The sequence below is a fragment of the Cornus florida genome, unplaced genomic scaffold, assembly GCF_030987335.1.
Source record: "Cornus florida cultivar Cherokee Brave unplaced genomic scaffold, ASM3098733v1 CherokeeBrave_3.0.0_Hap2_Chr11, whole genome shotgun sequence".
Taxonomy (NCBI): Eukaryota; Viridiplantae; Streptophyta; class Magnoliopsida; order Cornales; family Cornaceae; genus Cornus; species Cornus florida.
The window spans coordinates 100,120,969-100,145,737 of NW_026775581.1; the positions used below are offsets into that span (position 1 = coordinate 100,120,969).

Here is a 24,769-nt window from a genome sequence, read left to right on the forward strand (position 1 = left end):
GGCTATAATTAATTTTGGGGAAAGTATCTGAAATTCACAAAAATTATTTGGTATTCCTAGGTAAAATGGATTCACAACAAATTTTCGTGATATGGATTTAAATTTTTTTTTTTGATGACTCTTCCAGAGATCGTAAAAGATCTGAAGAACGTTAGGAAATGGATGGGACTGAAATTCAGAATGAATTTCAAAGGGGCAATGTAAAGGCACAAAAATAGAAATCCAATCTCAAATAATAAAACCTGAGTTTCTTGTCAAATGACCCAAAAAATTATAATAATAATAATAAAATAAAATAAAAAAATCTCAAATAATAAATAATTACACATAAACACAAGATTTAAAGTGTCTAGAGACAGTTTATAAGTGAGTCCACAAATGATAAGAAATTCAATAACTTTAATTTAAAATATAAAAATGCACCTTTTAGAGGTCTAAATTCTCAAACTTTTGGGCCTTAAAATAGAGAAACTAAAACAAGTTCCTGTTACGGAAAGTATTGCAACCTTTTTTAGCCCAAAGATGAATCGTTGTGTACCTGTTTGATTGGCTTGTCAATTAAGTTGACTTTTCTGTTGGGTCGGTTGTCTGAAGCTTATGAATTTTGCAGATCCTTGCCCAATGCCCAACTTCAAATCTGTCTCCCAAACATTATTCCCTATCTCTGTAAATATATATGATTCTGTCTCTAACTCTCTACAAGAAATGGCTTCTGGAGAGACAAGTGGTGGCGATGAAAAGTACGATTCACGCTTCGGATCGATCTCAGCTTTCTTGAACCCAACCGCCCGTTTTGGTCCCACGTCTAACCCACCGCCAGAGTCGCCAACGGATGACGTAGAGTACGATTTATGCGCCGAATCCACCTCATCTTTCTTGAAACCAACTGCCCGGGTGCTTGATCCACCACCACCCGATCGAGCAGTGGTGGTGGAGAGAGAGCAAATGTTCGACAAGGTCGTGACGCCGAGCGACGTGGGCAAGCTCAACCGACTGGTCATCCCTAACCAACATGCCGAAAAGTACTTCCCGTTCGATTCGTCGACGAAGGAGAAGGGAATCCTCTTGAATTTCGAGGATCGGAACGGGAAGCTGTGGCGGTTCCGTTACTCCTACTGGAACAGCAGCCAGAGCTACGTAATGACCAAGGGCTGGAGACGCTTCGTCAAAGAGAATAAGCTTGTCGCCGGCGACATCGTCTCGTTCCAGCGCGGTATCGGCGATTCCTTCAAAGACCGGCTCTACATCGACTGGCAGCGCAGCCCGACTCTTTCCACCACCGAACCTATGCTTGACCTATCTCTCTACTCTTTCGACCCGTCTTCAAGACCAATTTCTTCCCCTCGGGTTGATTACACCGTCTCGTCCGAGACACTGAGATCTGAGCTCACTCACGCCGACGAGATCAACCGCTCTGCACATAACCCAAAGAAACGATCCAAAGGGCGTGTAAAAATCTATATTTGCACCCCCACCGAATTCCAAGCCCTTGTTCAGGAGTTAACTGGGGTTCGAGCATCACCCTCCATATCCTCATCCCGACTTGCAGAAAGCGAGAAGACGAAAATGGCAGAGCTGGCCCCAAACACGCCAAGTGGTGCTTCGGGATTGTCTGGGCCTCTTGCAGGAGGCGAATTCGAAGTCTTCTTGAGTTTCAGAGGCCCAGACACCTGGGACACTTTTACCGCTTACCTATACAGCCAACTCAGTGGGGTAAGTGTTCGAACCTTTGTAGACGATACCGAGTTTCGCGGAGGAGATAAGTTCCGCCCGGAACACCTCACAGAATCGAAGGTCTCAATCCCAATCTTCTCCAAAAACTATGCCTCGAGTCATGGGTGCCTCCGCGAGCTCGCCAAGATGGTGGATTGCAAGAGAAGCACGGGACAGCTCATTTTACCCATCTTCTATGATGTTGAACCATCGGATGTGAGGCATCAATCTGGGAGTTACGAGGAAGCCTTTCGCAAGCACGAGAGGTGTTTTGATGAAAGGACTGTTGAAGAATGGAAGGAGGCGCTGAGAGAGGTTGGGGCACTCAAGGGTTGGCAAGTGAATAAAGAAGATGATGATGGGTAATTCACTCACTCTTGCCCAGAAACCCTAATTTATTTTATTTTATTTTATATATATATAGCTTAAGAACTTCATAACCTTGTTGGAATTCAGTAATTCATAAACCTTAGCAAGAAGTTTAATTTCAGGCAATTTGTAGGATTGCAATTCAGAATCAAATTGAATGGGACAAAAATATAAGAACAACTTCAATATGATTGGTTTTGCTTTGCGAGTCAACTAGGCACTAAAATAACTTCTACCAGTACCAAAGTATTCCATAAGTCTAAAATAAATAACTTTTAACTTAAACTCGACCACACTGTAAAAAGCAGAATTCACCATTCTTATGAATACTCTTAACTTAGGTGGTATCTCCTCCTTTCAAATAGAAACTTAGGATTCAAGTCCCACTTGGAGGCACTTGTGAGTTTGTTTGAGTTGAGCTTACAAATAATTTACCCAACATAAATAAATAAATAAAAAGGAAAGAAAAGAAATCATCATTTCCACCCCCTTTAGCCCTTATTGTTTACTTTGATTTCCTTCTAGGGGCTAATTATTGGTTTCATTCCCCCCTTAGCTTTAATCAGGTATCCAGGAAAACTAGTAAAATAAAAGATTATTCCAGCAGTGTTAAGTCGAAGACGAAATACATGGTTGTAACTGAAAATTTGGTTGGAATCAATCATTGCGCAAATGAAATAACCAGACTATTAAATACTGTTCCGATGATGTAGGAGTTGTTGGCGAGATAACTATTGCCAAGTTTAAGGGCTTTTCTCTCTCTCTCAGTCTCTCTCTCTCGGTGAAGAAGTATTGCCAAGTTCATATACAATAAACTCTTGGAATCCATGTGGTAGCTTTCTTGAAGGGAAATTCCTCCAAAAGAATTTTTCTTTTTTATGTGCGTAAACATTCTCAATTTTGTATGCTTTTGGAAAACTGTAAATGGTTTGGTTCACAAAGTAGGATAATAGTTTCAAGTTTTCAACTAGAGAAAAAATATGTTTTATATCTTCTAAAGTGAACGAGATTTATGAACCCTCAGAATTGGACGCTGAGCAATCTGTTCGACTTTTCAGCATGCATGCCTTCAAAATGGAGTTTCATATGTTAGTATCTCTAGAAAGGTTATGTCAAGTGCTGCAGGACTTCCTCTGGCTCTTATGGCCATAGGTTCTTTTCTATCTATGTGTTTTTTTTTCCTTCCTAGTTTCTATTCTATCTACGAATGGGAAGCTACATTGCAGGAGTTGAAGGAAAGACCAAGTTATGCAGTGATGAATACATTGAGAATATGTCATGATGGACTAGATTATGTGCAACAATAATTTTTTCTCGATATCTCATGTAATTCTATTGGACTGGATTAAAACATATGTATGCATTTTACTTTGGGATGATTGAGGCTATCATTAGGAGGGCAAAATAGATGTCCTTTTCGTAATGTCTGAAGTAAAATTGAGAGATGACAATGTATTGAGGATGCATGATCTCTTGGAGACCTTGGTAGCGACATCATCGATCAAGAAATCATGTATCCAGGAAAGCATAGCAGGTTCTGGAATCACAAGGAAGCCTTGGGTGTGTTGCTGACATGAATGGTAAGATTTTAGTGCATTGAATCTTATGCTTTTTATTTATATAATTGATGTTTTGTTAATTCTCATTCATGTCATCTCATATTATACATATGCATAAATGGTGTTCATCATATTGTCAACACGGGTGTTGATTTTATGCCCACTATCTCATTTTTATGACAATTAAATAATGAGAATTCTAAACTCCAGATTGAATTGTTGGTTTCCATTGCATGGTTGGTATTGGAATGAATAAACACTGCGAAGTTCATCTGCAACAAACTCTACAGGAGCTTTGAATGTCGTAGCTTTCCTGGAAATGTTCAAGAATGGGTGCAACATCGCATTAATCTTCTAAGGTTTTAGGAACAACTTATTGATACCCTAAATTGCGCCCTGACATTTCTGGTGTTAACAGTGAAATTGAGCTGACTAAAAACACAAATTTTTCAAAAAGAAAGTTTTTGACGATTTGATTGAATAAGTCACAATTTGATTGTCTTCGTGGGGAACGTTGGTTGGTTTGGCCAGGATCATTGTTGCAACTAGAGATGCATGTTTCAAATGCTTCTGAAGTGAATGGGACTTATGAAAGCCCATGTATGAACCCTGTGCAAGCTCTTGAACTTTCAAAAACAATGTTTCGGCCGAAAGAATATGATAGCATCTTTGGAGAAATTAGATCCACTTCTACAGGGCTTCCTCTAGTGCTCGAGGTTGTAGGTTTGTTTCCATCAGACAAGAAGAAAGTGGTATAGAAAGATACATTGAAGAAGATGAAGAGAATACCAAGTGATCAAGTGAAGGATTCATCGAGAATAAGTTATGATGCACTAAATTATGAGGAACAGCAGATCGTTCTTGATATTACTTGTTTTACTTTTATTGAGAAGGATAAAACATATGATTTTACATGTGGGGTGAATCATGAATGTGGCTATCATTTAGAGGACATTGATTGATGTCCTTTGTTCAATGTCTTTAGTAAAATGGAAGATGATTGTATGTTCGGAGTCCAATGGGTTATGTCTCAGTCTTCGAGGGATTTGATTGATGCTTGGAGAGGTTGCAGCGTGGGGTCCAGGTCCGGGATTTTTGAAGGGCGATTCCCCTCTGCGTTTGTTGGTGTAATTGGAAGGAGCGGAATAGAAGATCTTTTGATGGGGGAGGAATCCTCCATTGGGGCTTTGAAATTTCTTATTATTAGTTCTCTTTTTAGTTGGGTGACGGGGAGAGATTGTAAATTTATAGAGGAAATGGTTGATTTTTTGGGTTCCTTGGGTCCTTAGAATCCTTTATTTGGCTTCTGCCCTTCTATAGTCTTTGGGATGCATTCCCCTTTTGAACGCTTTCTAATATATTCTTACTTATAAAAAAAAAAATTTAAATAATGGAAGATGACTGTAAGGAGTTGTGTATTCGTGATTGGCTTAGAGATCTTGGTAGGGAAATCGTCAAAAAAAGACAAAAACTTTCAAGAATCCAGGAAAAAAGTATTATGCAATGGGATCAAAAGGAAGACTTGGACATATTGGAGATACGAAGGGTATTATTTGAGTGCAAAGAATTTTACGCGTCTTATGAAATAATTGAATATTTTCTTCATCCTCATTCATGTCATCTGTTAATAGACATGCATAAACACACTTGCACACAATAAAATGGAGTTCATGCTGTAAATCTGTTCTTAATATGGTGTTGGCTTATGTTTTAAGTTTTCCATTGTTAGGGAACGGATAGGATTGAAACCTTCAGTCTTCTCTCTGTAGAGATGATGTCTCAAACTTTGCTTTAAAAATGAGGAATTCACGAAAATAGTAAATTAAACAACTGAGGAATTCACGAAACTTAAAAATTAAGGTATCTCCAAGTGGATGGTGCCGACTTTGTTGGGTATTTTAAGCATCTTTTTCCCTAGCTAAATGACTTAATCGGCGTGATTGCCCTCCTTATTTTAGACCAACTAGTTTTCATTTGAAGAATCTAGTCATTTTTTTATCTATACCAAGTGACATCATTGAAGACTGGAAGGTTGAAATCAAATCGAAGTCTTGGTGGTATATCTGTACTTTGTTTCTTGAGTCCATCCAATTAATTGTTTGAAATTATTATTATTTTTAATAAACTTTTGGTTCCTTTTTCCTTTTGTTTTTTTGCAAATGGCATAAAAGTTGAAAGCTCTCGATCTCAGTTATTGTGCTCTAAGGAGAACTCCCGACTTTTCAATACATTCAACTTTACTGAGATCCCAGTTATTGTGCTTTAAGGAGAACTCTAGACTCATATGCAACTTTAGAGAGATTAATTCTTTGATTCTGTAAAAGTTTGGTCGAAATTGACCCATCATTGGTCATCTCCAGAATTTAAAGGTGCTCGACATTTCAAGGTCTTTCAATATAAGGATGTTACCTGCAAGGAAGTTACTTGATGAAAGTTTGAAAAATCTAGTTAGTCTCGATTTGTCACAGTGACATCACAGAAGACTGGGAGTGTTGGAATCAAATCAAGGTCTCATAGAATATCTCTGCTTCATTTCTCGTGTCCCACCATTTAATTGTTTGATATTATTTCTCACTCTCTTTTTTCCTTTCTTGAGAAGATGGCAATAAGGTTGGAAGCTCCTGATCTCAGTCATTGTGCTTTAAGGAGAACTCCTGACTTTTAAACATATACCACTTTTGAGAGATTGGTTATTCGATTCTGCAAAAGTTTGGTCAATATTGATCAATCCATTGTTTATTTAAAAAACTTAAAAGTGCCCGATGTTTCAGGGTGTCTTGGTATAAGAAAGTTAACTGATGTAATTGGATGTTGGAAGACCTGGAAGTGGTAAGCGAAGATGAAGTCTTTTTGAGTTTTAGATGCCCAGACACCTTCACCATTTCCAATACAATGATCTCAATGGTGTACAAGTTTGCACCTTTCGAGATTATTATGAACTTCGCAAAGGAGAAGAGAGCAGAACATAGCTGCTCAAATCAATCAGGGAGTCAAAGATCTCCATCCCAATCTTGTCTAAAAACTTTAGTACATGGTGCCTTTGCGATCTTGCTCAGATGGTGGAGTGCAAAAGAACTATGGGACAAGTGATTTTACCCATCTTCAATGTGTGAACATCGAGATCCAATGAAAGCCAACAAAGCAATCACACACAAGCACAAGATATAACGTGGTTCGGCCAAAATCTGTCTAATTCACAGATAAGAAGAGATTTTGTAGAGATATCATAGTAGTAAAGTAACACCGTGTATATGTCTTTTCACCATGTACCACTCCACGATCCTAACTCCTCGCTACTGGTGTTTTTACTACTCTACCAATCCATAATGTATCTCTACCCAATCAACTCCCCCATGAGATTACATCTCTCTTAATCTCACAAGTCTCAACCCCAAACCTTGGTATTTGTAGTCCTAAACCCAATTCCTTGGAGCCCAAGACATATTTAACAATAAATTACCTAGCAAAATACAACTCTAAAGTAGAAATCTAATTCAATTAGGAATGTGAGACGATATTCCCAACATTCTCCACTTGGCTCAAATTCCATCTAGCCAATCATCGCTTCCCACGACATTGTTCAGGATAAGTTATTGCAACTTCAATCTTGCACACAAACCAAACCGCTCTTTAGGGACTTTCACTCACGGACCATCTCTTTGATGTTGTCTGATTTAGGGACTTTCATCCAAGGAATTAGTTCCTCCCAGTTTGATTTAGGGACTTTCACACAAGGAGCCAGTTTCTTCTTACTCTTTAGGTGCTTGCCAAGATATCACGATCCTTTTACAAAACTATGATAGTCCACACTGTATGTTGCATCAAATCTCCAAGGCTCCACTTTGACTACTTGAGCTCCATGCCAACCATCATGATCAAACAAGTCGATTGATTGACTCCACTTGCAACTAAAACCCATTGTAGTACCTGTTGAGACTTCTTATGTTTTCTGAATCTCCTTCACCTTTAACTTTGATACCAATTTGTTGGGGCTGCGGAAGCGCGCTAACAACGAGATTCTAATGAAATCCAACAGAGCAATCACAACACAAGATATACGTGGTTTGGCCAAAATCGTCTTACATCCATAGATGAGAAGAGATTCCGTAGAGATATTACAATAATAGAGTACCATTACCGTATACATATCTTTTCACCATACATCACTCCACGAGCCTATCTGCTCGCTACTAGTGCAACTGGTGTTTTCACTACTCAACCAACCTATAATGTATCACTACCCAATCAACTCTCCTATGAGATCACATCTTTCTCAATTTCATAACTATCAACCCAAAACTTTGGTACCTATTTATGGAAGTCCTAAACCCAATTCCTTGGAGCCCAAGACTTATCTAATAAGAAATTGCCTAAACAATATATAACTCTAAAATGGAAACCTAATTAAATTAGGAATTTGAGACAAAAATCCCAACAGGATTGTTGAGGATTGGAAGGAGGCAGTGGGAGAGGTTGGAGCATTAAAGGGTTGGGAAGTCGAGAAACAAGGTGATGAGTAATTGAGTGCACACGGTCCGATTTGGACCGGATTAGGAGTATTTTGGGACCAAATTATTTATAACGGTTTCACTATTTTTGAAATCAGACCGAACCATAATGTCCATGGAACCAAACCAAACCACGAAAAACCGGTTTGGTTTGGTTCGGTTTGTCGGTTTCAGTTGATTTTCTTTTTATTTTATTTTAATTTAGAGGGGGCAAAAAAAAAAAAAAAAATCAACTAACATTGATATAACACGCAAAAAAAAGAATTTTAAGAAGAAAAAAAGAAAGAAAATTGAGACATATTTGAAAGGAAAGGAAAGGAAAGGAAAGAAAATTGAGCTATATTTGAAAAGGGAAATTTGACTTTTTTTAAAAGAAATTTAAAGAACAAAAGAAAGGAAGGGGGCACGTGAGAATTTTACTTGATTTAGGTTTAGGATATGATATGCATATATAAATATAAATATATATATATATATATATATATATATATATATATATCATATAACATAGTAACGGTTAGGTCTGAGCTGGTCCGGTCCAGCACGACCCTAAACCAGGACCGAACCGAAAAATTACGGTTCAATAATTTTGGGTCCAGGACCGGATCAAACCACTATACAACTAGCTCAAACCGCCCAATTCAATACGGTCCGGTCCGGTTTTTCGGTTTACTGGATTTTTTGAACACCCCTAAGTAATTCATTCTTCCTAATATGGAAGTCCTAGACCCAGTACCTTGTTGGATAAGGATTACAATTCCTTGGAGCTCAAGACTTGTGTAACAAGAAATTGCCTAAACAATATACAACTCTAAAATGGAAACCTAATTAAATTAGGAATTTTGAGACAAAAATCCCAACAGGATTGTTGAGGATTGGAAGGAGGCAGTGGGAGAGGTTGTAGCATTAAAGGGTTGAGAGGTTGAGAAACAAGGTGATGAGTAATTCATTCTTCCTAATAAGCCCTTTATTCTATAGCATAGAAACCTAAAAAAATTGTAGGAATTCAAGAATCATATACAATAGCAAGAATCTTTAGGCTATTGGTAGAATAGAAATTCAAAATCCAATTAGAGGGACAAACAAAAGTATAATTGGTTTTCTGAATTAATGAGTCCCTAAAATAACTTAAAGTTCTGTATTAATTAATTCAATACGTCCAAAACTTTGTTACATAGACTTTTCACAAGTAGGTGAAATACTCTTGTCGGACACGCATTACACGTACACGAGTATGGGATGTGTGTTGAGACACTTTGGTTGGGCATACACCTACCAAGCAATAAATTAGACTAGTGCATGAGGCTCCTGCTATTGCGGGGAGGGTCAAATGTAGGCAGCCATACCTCCGCATGTGGAGACACTATTTTCTTCTTTTGACCCCATGATCTCTTGGTCACAGTGGAGCAATCTTACCATTGCTCCAAGATTCACCCTCACATGTACCTAAAAAGTATATCATATAATTTAATTTTATTATAGTGTTGTTTTAAATTATAAAGATATTATTTTATTATTTTCTTTATAATATTAATAATTAATAGTGTCCTTGTGTCCTTTTGTTTTCGGATCTGAAATGTCCAACGTGACGTACCAGCACCTGACACACATACTCGAGTACTTGTAACAGTGGTCCAAAATAATTACATGCAACTTAAAATCATTTGTCTGCTCTATTGTTTATTATGGGCCTGTTTGGCTAGTGCTTTTGCTTCGTATTTTTTGCTTTTGCTAGTGTACTGTAGCGAAGCAAAAACACGAAACATGTTTGGTAATATTTGTTATGCTTTTGAATAGTACCGAAGCGCTTCCAAAATTGAGGCCAAAATCGGAACTCGGAAGCATCAAAATGATGCTTTTGTTTGCTTTCGCACTGTAGCAAACACTGTTCAAAAAAAAAAAAAAAAAATCTGAAATAACATTTTTAACTAACCATTCAAAATTGCAACACTTTTTACCAAACATGCTTTCGTGTTTTTGCTTCTAAAAATCTTGTAACAATTTACCTTACCAAATAAGCTTCTAAATAGTGTTGAACACACTCTAAAAACAGAAACATTGCTTCTGCTTTGGGTCAAAGCAAAAGCACAAAGCAACTATGGTTGCCAAATGGGCCCTATAGTTTTCTTCTCCGCACTAATTTATTGTTTTGTTTTTCTGTTGACATCAATTAGGTATCAAGGAAAATTAATAAAAGAGATTATTGTTCCAACAGTGGTGTTAGAGTTAAAAAGGAAAAGCATGGTTGTGACTGACTACTTGGTTGGGATGAATTACCACCTAAATGAAATGATGAGATTATTAAATGTCATCTCCAACGAAGTACAAATTGTTGGTATCCATGGCATGGATGGTATTGGCAAGACAACCGTTGCCAAGTTCGTCTACAACAAACTCTTTGAGAGCTTTGAGTGTCATAGCTTCCTTGCAGATATTCAAGAAACAACGCAACAATGCAATGGTCTTTTTAATTTGCAGAAAAAGCTTCTCACTGACACCCTAAAATGGTGTCCTGACATTTCTGACATTGATAGTGGAGTCAATGTGATTAAGTACGTATTTCTCAGAAAGAAAGTTCTTCTTGTTCTTGACGATGTGACTGAAAGCTCTCAATTTGATATGCTTGTTGGAAAGCGTGGCTGGTTTGGTTCAGGAAGTAGGATCATAGTTACAACCAGAGACAGAAATATTTTAAATGATCTTAAAGTGGATGCGACTTATGAACCTCCATTTATGAATTCCCTGCAGTCTCTTCAACTTTTCAGCATGCATGCCTTTAGAAGGTATTTTCCTTCAGAAGACTATATTAGTATCTCTAGAGAGGTTGCTTCTACTGCTGCAGGGCTTCCTCTAGCTCTTGAGGTCATGGGTTCCTTTCTATCTGACAAGGAGAAAGTGGTATGGGAGGATACATTGAAGAAATTGAAAAAAATATCTCATGATGAAGTTGAGAGAAAGTTGAGGGTAATTTATGAAACATTAACTTATACCCAACAACAGATATTTCTTGATATTGCATGTCTTTTCGCTGGGATGGAAAAAGCAACGGTGTTTTACTTGTGGGATGATTGTGGCTATCATCCAGAAAAGGAATTTAATGTCCTTTGTCTCATGTCTCTTGTAAAAGTGGGAGATGCTAATGAGCTGAGGATGCATGACCAGTTTAGAACTCTTGGTAGGAAAATCGTTTATGAAGAAAAGTTTCTAGGAAATCGTAGTAGGTTGTGGGATCATGATGATGCATTGGACATATTGGAGGGACGAATGGTAAGATTTGAGCGTACTGAATTTCATACCCCTTAGTTTAATGTAAATGGTTGTGAAATCTTCTCATACTATATTATTGTTTACTTATTTTTTCTATTGGCAGGGAACAGAAAAGGTTGAAGCCCTATGTCTTTGCTTTGTATCGGGTTCTGAAAAGAAGCCTCGCTTTACAAGTAAGGAGTTCATGAAACTAGTATCTCTGAGGTATCTCCAAGCTGATGGCATAGACCTTGTTGGGGATTTTGATAATCTTTTTCCCTATTTAAGATGGCTTAGTTGGCGTGGTTGCCCTCCGCATTTTAAACCAAACAATTTTCATTTGAAAAATCTAGTCATTCTTGATCTATCAGATAGCGGCATCACGGAATACTGGGGGGGTTGGAATCAAATCCAGGTTTTGTGTGATAGCTCTACTTTTGTTTTATTCTATTCAGTCATTTACTTGTTTAAAATTAATCTTTTCTGTTATTTATTTATTTTTTACAGATGGAAAATAGGTTGAAAGTTCTAAAACTGGCTAATTGTGCTTTAAGGAGAACTCCAGACTTTTCATCATATGCAGCTCTAGAGATTTTGATTCTTCAACGGTGCAAAAGCTTGGTCGAAGTTGACCAATCCATTGGTAATCTGAAGAATTTAAAAGTGCTTGACATTTCATATGCTGATTTAAGGAATTTACCTGACGAAATTTGGATGTTGGAGAAGCTGGAAGTGATGGATTTCACACATTGTAGCTATTTGAAGGGACACATTCCTAGTAATATGGGGAGTTTAACATCTTTGAGATTCTTGAGCTTTTATGATACCAAAATTCAAAGCCTGCCATTGAGCCTTTCGAAGCTCTCTTGCCTCCAGACCCTTAAATTAGGAGATTGCACAGAGCTTCAAGCATTGCCACCGCTTCCGTCAAGTGTAACGAGCCTGGATGTACCTTGTATCCCTAATATTGGCAAATTTGCCAAATTGGAGAAATTGACCTTGGACCCCTTAATAGAAAGGTATGGAATTTATTTAAAAAATGGCTCTCTCTCTCTCTCTCTCTCTCTCTCTCTCTCTGTGTAGAGTAACTATATGGTTTTTGCAAGAGTGATTTTTCTTCATTGCTTCTTATTATCCTTTGTTTCTATATATCAATTAAGGTTGTGGTTGGAGGAGTTGATGAAATCTACAAAAGCATCATATATCATTATCATGACAAAGAGTATCGATATTATCTCCTAACAAGAAAGTTAAAATGGTTATTTACATGAGCCAACAACTAAACTGTTAACTCTCTCACACTCTGTTTCATAAACCAGTTTTGTCGTTTTGACTTTGACCTCCTACCCACGTGTCTGTGGTGGGATGTTGATGATGATAAAAATGAGGCTCAATCCGAAACCTAGACTTAAAACTATTTGAAGCCTATTTAGGTGGTTATTCAAAACCAAAAATTAAACTACTTGAATTTCATTAGGTGTGATTTGAAATCAAATGTTAAACTATCTGATGCTATTTAAGCGGTCAAGAGAGACATAATTTGAAGCCTAGTTACAGTTATCCGGAACTGAGTAGATTATCAGAAGTCTATATGATTGGTTATTGGAAATCTAGGAAATTTAAACTAGTCTAAACCCAAGGTTGGTTAATGGAAAATTAGACTTTTCTTGCCTAAAAAGGTTGGTTTAGCCTATTCAAGGCTTAAAATGTTGGGTATCTGAAACCTGAGAAATTTATACTTTTCAAAGTCTAAGAAGGACACATCTATTCCAAGCTAAAAGATTGTTTTATTGTTTATGTTTATTGAGGATTTGTTTTTTTAAAATAAAAATAAAAATAAAAAATAAAAATAAAAAATGAGGTTGAGGCATGATTCACAGTTTTCTTAATTTACTTTCTTACTCTTATTTTTTATAGGTTTCCTGAAAAGCGTAAAATGGGCATAAGGCTACAAGAGGCAAGTGGTGGTGCTGTTGAGGGAGAGAAGAGGAGGAAGATGGAGGAAAGCTACAAGGGAGTTCGAAATATGCAGTTGGGGAATTATGCAGTGAAGATTCAAGACCCCTGGCAAAAGCTGCGCGTGTTCTTCAAGGCTGTGAATGCATTCCGAGGAGCCAAATACTACACAGATAAGCACTAAGAGTGGGATTTGTCTTACTATGCAGATAAACAGAGCTCACAGCACCAAGAGAGGGGTCAGAGAGCAAAGAAGAGCGAAAGCTCTTCTGTTACCGCGAGATTCGAGACCCCTGGAAAAAGCTCCGCTTGCTGTTCAAGGCTGTAAATGCATTCAAAGGAGCGAAACCATAGCTCAACTTCCTATTGTCCTGACATTTAGATGTTGATAGAGGAGTCTGTGATAAAGTACATATTTCTCAGAAATAAAGTTCTCGTTGTTCTGGACAATGTGACTGAAAGCTCTCAATCTGCTTTGCTTGTTGCAAAGCGTGATGGTTTGGTTCAGTAAGTAGGATCATAGTTACAACCAAAGACAGAAATATTTTAAATGATCTTAAAGTGGATGCGACTTATGAACCTTCATTTATGAATTCTCTTCAACTTTTCACCACGCATGCCTTTAGAAGTGTTAACCTTCAAAAGACTATATTAGGATCTTCACAGAGGTTGCTTCTGCTGCGGGGCTTCCTCTAGTCCTTGAGGTCTTGAGTTCGTTTCTATCTGAAAATGAGAAAGTGATATGGGAAGATACATTGAAGAAATTGAAAGAACTATCTCATGATAAAGTTGAGAGAAAGTTGTGGGCAATTTATGAGACGTTAACTTATATGCTTGTTTAAAATTAATCTTTTTCTGCTATTTTTTTTTTTTTTTTTCACTGTTGGCAGACAGGTTAAAAGTTCTACAACTGGCTAATTGTGATTTAAGGAGAACCCTAGACTTTTCATCATATGCAACTATAGAGATATTGATTCTTCGGTAATCTGAAGAATTTAAAAGTTTTTGACATTTCACTTGCCTCCACATCCTTAAATTGGGAGGCTGCACAGAGCTTCAATCCTTAGATTAGTTTTCTCTTGGTACTCTGTTTCATATACCAGTTTTTTTGTGTTTGACTTGAGCATTTCAAGGCCTAAGAAATAAAGTTGAGGCTCAATCTTTAACCCAGAATTAGATAGGTTATCGCAAACAAAAGACTATTTGATGTCCAACTATCCAAATGTTAGAGCAAATATTCAAAATCAATAGTGAGATTCTTTGAAGCCTTCTTGGGGTTTTATCTGAATCCAATTAGACTATCCAATGCCTAAAAAGTGGGTTGGCTGAAACCTTGGAAATTTAAGGCTAATTGAGGTCTATAATGTTATTGTTCATTGGGATATAGGAAACTTGGGCTATTTGAAGTATTGAAACCTAGAAATGTCAACTATTCGGGGGCATAAGAAGGTTGTTTTAAACTATTCAAAGGCGAAAAGATTTGTTATCAATTAGGGAATTTAGATTTTTTTGAAGTTCACGAAGGCTGATTAATTTTAAACCAAGGAAATTTAGACAATTCAAAGCTTAAAAATTGCTTATATTTGATGACGAGTTGAGGTTTTACTTTTCTTTTTTCCGCTTTGAAGTGAATTGATTTTAAGGCATGATATGCAATCTGCTTAATTTTTACTCTATTTTTATAGATTGGAGAAAAAATTGATTTTGATGCTACTGGAGGCAAATATAAGAATATCATTTCTTTTTAATATTATTCAAGAATATCTTTTATTTTTAATGTGACTATTCCAACTTACGCACAGAATGTAGCTTAGCCTCAGCAAAATCAAGAATTGGACAAAGTGAAGATGAACAATTGACGAAATGTAGGATGAAGAAGGAACAAGGAATGTCGATAACTTCTTCGTGCCAAGCCCACTCAGGAGCTATCAAAGCTTGAAGTTTCCAACCAGAAGGCCGTAGACAAGATTCAACAGTCAAAGCATGTTTGGCCTGAGTTTAAAATTTCCAATTATTCCAGTAATGTTTTGAACTTTCTCTTTCCACGTGGCTTGTAATAATCCTTCACATTTGCTTTTTTGGATATTGAATTTTGTAAATGTTTTTCCAAATAATTGCTTCACCACTGTTACAGTTCTCATCCTTTTCTTTTCTACTTGAGCAAGGGCAAGGGGTTTATGTAATTTTTCCTAAAAATATATAGAATTGAAATTTGCAAAGGACTTCAATTAATGCCCATGGACATAACTCTCTGTCATTTTAAAAAAAATTATTTTTCAAAGATAAAATTAAAATTAAAATTAATATAAATAACTCTTTCATGATGGTATTGTTAAAAACTACTTTCAAAAAAATTATTTAAATGAATAAATTTGTGTAAAAAAAAAATTATTAGATGCGTCTATAAGAAAATGAAAAAAACCTTGGAACAAATTTCAAAATTTTCTTCAATTTCTATTTTTTTTAAATTAAATAGAAAAGAAAATATAACATTTTAAAGAAAAACAAAATTTTTATTAAGTTGTAATTTTGTCATTATAACATCACTTTAGTGGTAAGTAATTTTTAAAATTTAATTAAAATTTTATTATTTTTTGTAAATTAAAAGGGAAAAATAAAACTTAAAATGAAAATTATTATAAATTTTTTATATTCTATTAATAATCATTTTCATCATTATAACATCACTTTAACTTTGCACCTTTATCATTTTGTTCTTAAATTTCAGTAAGGAGGATTTTGTGTAAAAGAGTCCGATTGTCCAACAGATTTTATGTAATTTACTCTTTTTAAAAAATTTATTAGGGACTTTTATTTTTCGGATGGTGAATTTTTTTTTTTATTTTTTTTATCCTGTGAAAAAAGATGCCCTTTACGGTTGACTTGACTCAGAAACTCAACTGTTGGGTTGTCTCCAACTACAGCAGGTCTATGCCCAAATCTCGGAGAGAGAGAAAGAGATATTTGAGCCTTGATGGAGAGAAAAAGACAGAGGACGATTGTCTCTGAAATGGAGTCTGATCAAGCAGTGGGTCCAAGTAAGAGGAGGATTGTATCTGAATTGGAGTTTGAGGCAAGGGCAAGTTCAAGTTCATGCAGAGCATCACTTCAAAGAGGTGAATACGAAGTCTTCTTGAGTTTCAGAGGTCCAGACACTCGCTACACTTTCACCGATTATCTCTACAACGATCTCAAAGGTGTCGGAGTTCGCACCTTTCGAGACGATGATGAGCTTCGCGTCGGAGAAGAGATCGGCCCGGAGCTGCTCAAAGCAATTACAGAATCAAAGATCTCAATCCCAATTTTCTCCAAAACGTATGCTTCGAGCAAATGGTGCCTCCAAGAGCTTGCCCAGATGGTGGAGTGCAGGAGAACTAAAGGACAAGTCATTGTACCCATTTTCTACGACGTCGCGCCGTCGGTTGTGAAGCTTCAATGTGGGGATTACAAGGATGCGTTTCTCGAGCACGAGAGGTCTTTCGATGAACACACTGTTAACAATTGGAAGGACGCATTGAGAGAGGTCGGATCACTCAAGGGTTGGGATGTGGAGAAAGAAGCTTATGGGTAATTCATCCTACTTCCCCTTGTTTATTTTATTTTTATTTGTAAAGTTCAAGCAAACGTGCACACTAACAATATTACCAGCTCGAGCAGTCACCCTCACCTTTTAGGAGGAGAGCTCATACCATTTAGACTAATGCCCCTAATATTGTCCCTAATAGTTCCTCTTATTTTATTAGTACAAAAACACTTCATAGTAGTAATAAATTTTGGAATTTAATAGATCATTGACCATAGCAAGGTCCTGGTGATGGGTGAGATTGAAATTGCATATCAATCACATGGAAAGAGAATGAATAATAAAAAGAATCTTAATACCTTCAGTATTAATTCATTCCATTAGTTTAAAACAAATAACTATATCTTAAAATCAACCCGTTTGTGAAAAGCAGAAATCATTATTTTTAGCACTGGCTCTTAACTCAACTGGTATATAATTGGTGTTTTTTGAGTTGGGTGTGTGATTGGCTTCCCTACCAAAGTAAATAAATGGATAAAAGAATCATCTTCTTTTTCTCTTTACTTTCACATTAATCTTCGTCTAGGCTGTAATTATTTGGTCTCATTTTCCACCTTGGCATCAATTAGGTACCAAGGGAAACTAGTAAAAGAGATCATTGTTCCAGCAGTGTTGCTAGAATTGAAGAAAAACTACATGGTTGTACCTCACAACTTGGTTGGAATCGATCATCACGAAAAAGAAATGATGAGATTGTTAGATGTTGACACCAGTGATGTAAGAATTGTGGTTATTCATGGCATGTGTGGTATTGGCAAGACGACTATTGCCAAGTTCATCTACAACAAACTCTTGAAGAGTTTTGAGTGTCACAGCTTCCTTTCTGATGTTCGAGAAATGGCGCAAAAACACCAGGGTCTTGTTAGTTTGCAAAAACAGCTTCTCAACGACACTCTAAATTGGAGCCCTAACATTGCTAATGTTGACAGCGGTTTAATAATGAGCAGAAACAAATTTCTTAACAAGAAAGTTCTCATTGTTCTTGATGATGTGAATGGCAGTTCACAATTTCATTCTCTTGCGGGAGAGCGTGGTTCATTTGGTAGAGGAAGTAGGATCATTGTTACAACTAGAAACAAAGATCTTTTGAATGCTCTTGAAGTTGATGGGACTTACGAACCCCCAATAATGAATCATTTGCAATCTCTTCAACTTTTCAGCATGCATGCCTTTAGAAGGGAGTCTCCTCCAAAAGACTACGACAATATCTCTAGAAAGGTTGCATCTTCAGCTGCAGGGCTTCCTCTAGCTCTTGAGGTTATAGGTTCATTTCTATTTAATAAAGAGTTAGAGATATGGGAAGGTACATTGAAGGAGTTGGAGGAAACACCGCATGATGAAGTCGAGAAAAAGTTGAGAGTAAGTTATGAAGCATTAAATCATAGGCAACGACAGATATTTCTCGACATTGCTTGTCTTTTTGTTGGGATGGATAAAAGAACTGTATTTTACATGTGGCGGGATTGCGAGTATCATCCAGAGAAAGAATTCAATGTCCTTTGCCTCTTGTCTCTAGTAAAAGTAGGAGATGCTAATAAGCTGAGGATGCATGATCAGCTTAGAGCTCTTGGGAGGAAAATTGTCTGTGAAGAAATGGTTCTGGGAAACCGTAGTAGGTTTTGGAAGCACGATGAAGCCCTATATATTTTGGAGGAACAGAAGGTGAATTTACAAATGCACTGAAATTTTCACTCTTATTTGATTAAGCGTTTATTCTAATAATTTTCACTGTTACTTTTCTTTTCTTTTTCCATTGGTAGGGAACAGAAAAGGTTGAGGCTTTAAGTCTTCGCTTTGAATTAGGATCACAAAAAAAGCCTTGCTTTACAAGTGAGAAATTCACAAAGCTAGCATATCTAAGGTATCTCCAGGTGGATGGTGCAGAACTTGTTGGGGATTTTGAGCGTCTTCTATCGTGGTTAAGATGGCTTAAGTGGCGTGGTTGCCCTTCCTACTTCAAAATAATCAATTTTCATATGAAAAATCTAGTCATTCTTGATCTATCAGATAGTGGCATCACAGAAGACTGGGGGGGTTGGAATCAAATCAAGGTGTTGTAGATATCCCTAGTGTTTTTTTTTTTTTTCGGTGTCCCTTCAAATACTTGTTTGAGCTTAGTCTTTTTCTGTCATATTATTTTTTCACAGATGGCAAATAAGCTGAAAGTTCTACAACTGGCTAATTGTTCTTTGAGGGAAACTCCCGACTTTTCATCTTATGCAACTTTGGAGATATTGATTCTTCGTGGATGTAAAAGTTTGTTCGAAATTAAACAATCCATTTGTAGTCTGAAGAATTTGAAAGTGCTTGACATTTCATGTGCTGAAATAAGGAAGTTACCTGATGAAATTTGGATGTTACAGAATCTGGAAGTGATGGATGCCTCACAATGTCATTATTTGGAGGGGGGTATTCCTGGTAATATGGGGAATCTATCAAATTTGAGCTTCTTGAGCTTTTATGATTCCAAAATTCAAAGCCTACCAAAGAGCATATTGGGGCTCACTCGACTCCAAACCCTCAATATTGGAGGCTGCACAGAGCTTGAATTGCAGCCAGGGCTTCCCTCAAGTATAAGGATTCTGAATGTCACTTATGTCCCTAACCTTACAAATCTGGTTAATTTACAGGAATTACAATTGTCCGAGTGCCATAATGTTGTGGAGATTCCTAGAGATATTGGGAGATTATCCAACTTGGAGAAACTGACCTTGGATCATACGAACATAAGGTCCCTACCAGAAGATGTTGGTGTCCTTTCTCAGCTGAAGGTACTTGATGTACGGTTCTGTGATGATCTCCAATGTATATTGGGGTTACCCTCAAGTCTAGTTGATTTATCCCTTGCATTTTGTGATTCATTGGAAAGATTGCCGGATCTATCAAATTCGAAAAATTTGTTGACTTTGTTGCTTAAGAATTGTGAGAAGCTGGCAGAGGTTCAAGGGCTTGGAGAATTAGAATCATTGACTAGTTTGTACATATTTGCGTGTGATATGCTAGCTACCTCTGAAAACATGCACAATTTGTCAAACTTAAAGAAGTTGGAGATATTATCTATTAATAATTGTTCAGAACTTGATAAGGTCCAAGGGCTTGGTGGATTGGAAATGCTGAAATATTTGGATTTGCGTGGTTGCGAGAACTTACATAAGATTGAGGGTCTTGAGGCTTTGAAATCTTTGGAGATTTTGGACGTGTTAAGGTGCACATCATTGGAAACAATACCACATCTTCCAAACACATATGTACGACGGTCCAAAGATCAGATCAGTACAGCCAATTCACATCTGTACAGGTATGGATTTATTTCTAATATTGCCTTGGATTGGAATAACATTTCCAGTAAGCTATGTGATGGTATGCTGTTACAAATCCCACCCCTCTTTTCTTGTTGACTTACTGTTTGGTTTTTGCAAAAGGTATTTTTCTTGATTGCTAGCATGCTTAATATTCTTTTTATATACCTCAGCTTAGGTTATGGTTTGAGTTAATGAAATGTTCAAAATGTCACTTATAATCAGTACTCAAGGGCAAGTATCAAAATCATTACTCCTTTCAAAGAAAGGGGACATGCCGCTAGCAGCCTCCAAAAGATATGTCAAATAACCATGGGTCATAGGAGCATGTCCATTCTCAACTAACCATGGGTCATAGGAGCATAGTCATTCTTTTGTTGCTCTGTGATTTTTTCATGTTTGGCTTTTAACCTTAACCCATGCATCCAAGGTGAAATGCCGGTTGAGATAATAATAAGTTTCAATCCTAAGCCAAGAATTAGACTGTTGCAAGCCTATTTTGGTGGTTATCAAAAACCAAAAAGTAAAACAATTTTAAGGCCAAGTGTTTGTCTAAATTAACTATTAGTTTGTCTGAAGTTATCTAAGTGGTTATTTAAAGCCAAGAGTGAGATTATTTGAAGCCTAGTTAGAGACATTTATCCAAAAGGGGAATTGAACTATTTGATGCCTAGAAGGCTGCTTATCAGAAACTAGGAAATTTAGATGGTTTGAGGCCTAAATTGATGTCTATGTGAAACCTATGAAATTTAGACTGTTCAAAGGCCAAAAGGTTTGTTGTCTTTGATTTTGAGTTAATTTTTTATTTTTTTTTTTGGTTTAATTACAGTAATTGAGGTTGAGGCATGATATGCGCCCAAATTAATTTGCTTTTTACCTTTAAATTTATAGGTATTGGACGGATTTGAGAGAGAAAAAATTGAATGTGCGGTTACCGGTGTTCAGTGGATATAGAAATGAAGCTACAGAAGAAGCATTGTTGAAGGCTTGAAGCAATTGTAGCTTATACGGTGCATAAGAGATCCTTTCTTCCTCCTCTTTTTTCTTATTATTTATTTATTTTCTTTTTTAGCTAGTTCTAAAATTCAAAATAAATTTTGTAAAAGCTACCGTTTGAATTGAAAATAGGGGGGAGTGGCTTCTGGTTTCTTTTTCTTAATTCAAATTTTACAAAATAAATTTTGTAAAAGCTACGTACGTCTAAGTTCTTGAGACTTTTTATCCAAAAGGCGACTCGGGATAATTTGGCAAAATTTTTAATCTTGGAATTGCTTGCTTTACAAAAGTATCCTCTAGTGGCTCGGTAAATGCTGCAGTTTTAGCCGAATGATGCTACTGAATTGTATTATCCCGTTGGCTTGGCTTGGAAAATTAACTTGGCTATTGGGTAGTCTTCAGATTATTACTTTCACATTCCAGAGAGAGGGTTTGCAGATCCATTGCCATAACTCCATATATATATATATATATATATATATATATATATATATATGGGTTAAATGCATAAAACACTTTGACGTATATTTTGTGTAGCACTTTCAACTCCTATTTGAAAAAGTGTACTAAAACTACCCCTATTTTTTTAAAACTGTAATACCCTTTTTACTCTTTCAAAAATGCCAAAGGGTGTGTAAGCTAATAATTTCATTGTATAGAGGTGTTATGTGAACATTAACTATATTTAATTAACTTTTAAGAATTTTCTTACCTTTGCGAAAAAGAAAATTTCTCTCTATATATTTCCGCTAACGCTGTATTATCTCTCTAAAAAAAAAAAAAAATTGTTGTCACAGTTACCAAATTAATGTACAGTATATTATATGGAATGAAAACCTTCGTTCCTTTTATAATCATAAAAAAGAAAAAAAATTATTCCCAATTAAATTTTAATATAGATATCATTTTTCATTTATAATTAAAAAATTAAATTAAAAATACTTATTCATTATATATAAACAATATATTAATTTTTTAAACTTTAGAATTTGAAATATATTTTCACAAATATATATGTGTGTATATGAATATATATATATATATATATATATATATATATAAAATTATTTACATAGCAACAAATCGGTGTTCAATCTTTATTGGAAATAAATAAATGGATGTTTAATCACCTACCGTCATCATACTATTCAAATCACGATAAAATTACTGTGGGTGCAAAAATTCTCTTAACCAAAATAGTTAAAAGAAATAATACAACTCACTCAAGAAAAATAACAGTTAACAAGAATTATCTAGAAAAAAACGTATATTACTCGATGATCTTTATTGGAGGACTAAGCCTCTATTTATATACAAAAAGGAGGTGGAATTATGGTAGGACTCGCCTTGTTTGTCCTCCAATTTATTCTATATACATCATTCTTCACATATAGAGTTCTTTCTTTTTCATAATTCTTTCCATGCCAGACTTTTCCTATATGGAACTTTCCTTTCATGTAGGATCCTTTGATTATTAGGGCTTGTTCCATCTTTAATGAATTTGGGCCGAATATAACTTGGATCGGCTAAGCTTGCTAACAGGTTGAAAGCTTAACATTAGCGATCTTGGGCTGGTAATGACTTTACTTGGGCTTGACCAGAGCTAGGCTTCTGTAATCCATGAAAGATAGATATGTACTTCTTTATTGCGTTGACGTGGACGACTCTCATTGGAGGGAGATTTTTCCCTCCACACTTTACTCCCAATTCCCTTTTTAATTAGACTACGGCTCTTAATTAAAAGGAAATTGAAGTTACACGGTTGCCAATTTTGCAAGAGGCGGTTCAAGGAGTGTCTATTGCTATTCTGACCCAAGAGCCTCTTTAAGACTTGCTTTTGCCTTCACTATGAGCACCTCATCCACTCACGACCACATAGAAATTGTAGATTCTAAGTCCACACCCTCGTTTTCCCCTACCCTTAATTGTAGATTCTAAGTCCACACCCTCGTTTTCCCCTACTCTTATTAGGGTTCCTCCTCTTAGGATTTCTAACCCTCTTGAATCTGCAAACGATTCAGCCAATCAAATGGATGATTCTTTACCTCAAGCTAAAGTATCCACCTCCGGGTCGGATAGTATCTTCACCAAAGAGGAGAAAGAAATGATTTTGTCTATTCAGCGTCTCAAGTTCACCATTGACTCTGTAATGGAGGAATTTGAAATCCCTGAAGGGGTAGAAATTGTTGAATATCCAAGGACGGCTGATTTCAGTTCAGGCAAGGGCGTCAGAGAGAATGAATTGCTTTTATCGGTTGGGCACCTTAATGCTCTTCGCTTTCCTCTTCACCCCTTCTACCACTTAGTCTTCAATAAGTTAGGTCTTGCCCCTCTTCAAGTAAACCCTAACTTTCTTCGAATAGTCTCGGCTCTTCTTGTTCGCCGAAGACTAGAGAGTCTTGACTTGACTCTCGCTGACCTATTGATTACCGACACCATCTCCAGGCATGGGACCGAGCCTGGCCGTTTTTATTTTACTTTCTCTCTTCAACAAAGGATATGTACGGACCTCCCTTCCTCCGTGAAGAAGTGGAAAGAGAGGATGATAATTGTTAAGGGAACTGGTCTGTGCATCAATCGAATAAACTCCCAATCCCTCGCATATTTGGGAAGTTAGGTATAGAATGTCTTCCTTCCCTTCATGAGAAGTGTACTGGTTGCTTCATATGTCAAGTTTTACTTTTTCGTCACACTTACGAATTTCTTAGTATTTTTTCAACAACTTTCCCTTCTCCGCAGCCAAGAAGAGACTTGTTTTCCTTGAGAATCAAGTTTGGAACAACCCCCCATCTGCAGAGGACTTTCTTTCTCCTTCCAATCTCATGGAAATTGCCTCCAGTGCTGAAGATGCTGATCTTATGGATCTGTCACTCCCCTCTTTTGACAGCTTCCTTTTAACCGACGAGGAGAAAAAGAGAGCTAAAGCTCTAAAGAAAAAGGCTGTGGAGAACTAGCCTCTGGTAGTATTATGATCTACTGAGTAGGAGAAGGAAGTAGATTAAGCTCATTTACATTAAAAGGCAAAGCTGAACCCTTCCTCATCCTTTAAATCCAATAGTGTTACTCACTCAAAGAGCAAGGGGAAGAAAGTTGGAGAAGTTGATCCTGAAGAAGAGGTGAGGGCTTTTGTCTTGGCTGAGAAAGGTGAGCCTTGGAGGCTTACCTTTTCTAGGGCAAATAAATCAGTCCTTCACTCCGAGGATTCGGTTGTTACAGATCCTTCTGCAGCACTAGCAGTCACACGGGGGGTATGGATGCCCAAAGATGAAGAAATTATGGGTAACATGGGGCTAGACCAGCTTCTTCCTTCTGCACTAGTTCGTGCTGTGGAGGTTTATTCTTTTCCCTCATTTGTTAGTTCCTTAGCTTTTTTTCCACTTTACTTACACTGTTATTGCTATTATTGATTGTGTAGAGCCTATACCACACTATGGCCCTATGGTCCACAATTGAGGCTCAGTCTCTTTCTATCAAGAAATTGGAAAGGGACCTTGCCAATGCTGAGAAGAATGCTTCTAATGCAACTCTGAATGTAAAGAT

General features: G+C 36.7%; 2 protein-coding genes across 2 annotated transcripts; both read left to right on the forward strand.

Moving 5' to 3' along the window:
• Positions 1 to 524: 524 nt before the first annotated feature.
• Positions 525 to 13,801, forward strand: LOC132284399 (disease resistance protein L6-like). Its single transcript, XM_059786510.1, has 5 exons — positions 525 to 2,075; positions 10,324 to 11,416; positions 11,520 to 11,810; positions 11,903 to 12,414; positions 13,313 to 13,801. Exons 1-5 carry the CDS (start codon positions 598 to 600, stop codon positions 13,533 to 13,535), a joined length of 3,597 nt encoding a protein of 1,198 aa, XP_059642493.1. The 5' UTR covers positions 525 to 597; the 3' UTR covers positions 13,536 to 13,801.
• A 2,310-nt stretch (positions 13,802 to 16,111) lies between these two features.
• Positions 16,112 to 22,076, forward strand: LOC132284550 (disease resistance protein RUN1-like). Its single transcript, XM_059786661.1, has 5 exons — positions 16,112 to 16,918; positions 17,504 to 18,596; positions 18,695 to 18,985; positions 19,082 to 20,232; positions 21,125 to 22,076. Exons 1-5 carry the CDS (start codon positions 16,326 to 16,328, stop codon positions 21,222 to 21,224), a joined length of 3,228 nt encoding a protein of 1,075 aa, XP_059642644.1. The 5' UTR covers positions 16,112 to 16,325; the 3' UTR covers positions 21,225 to 22,076.
• The last annotated feature ends 2,693 nt before the right edge of the window (positions 22,077 to 24,769 follow it).

Coding starts and splice junctions, on each gene's coding strand:
- LOC132284399 (XM_059786510.1), top strand. CDS start 598: ATGAATTTTGCAGATCCTTGCCCAATGCCCAACTTCAAATCTGTCTCC. Junction 11,811..11,902: donor GGGGTTGGAATCAAATCCAG/GTTTTGTGTGAT, acceptor TATTTTTTACAG/ATGGAAAATAGGTTGAAAGT. Junction 12,415..13,312: donor TTGGACCCCTTAATAGAAAG/GTATGGAATTTA, acceptor TATTTTTTATAG/GTTTCCTGAAAAGCGTAAAA.
- LOC132284550 (XM_059786661.1), top strand. CDS start 16,326: ATGGAGAGAAAAAGACAGAGGACGATTGTCTCTGAAATGGAGTCTGAT. Junction 18,986..19,081: donor GGGGTTGGAATCAAATCAAG/GTGTTGTAGATA, acceptor ATTTTTTCACAG/ATGGCAAATAAGCTGAAAGT. Junction 20,233..21,124: donor GCCAATTCACATCTGTACAG/GTATGGATTTAT, acceptor TTAAATTTATAG/GTATTGGACGGATTTGAGAG.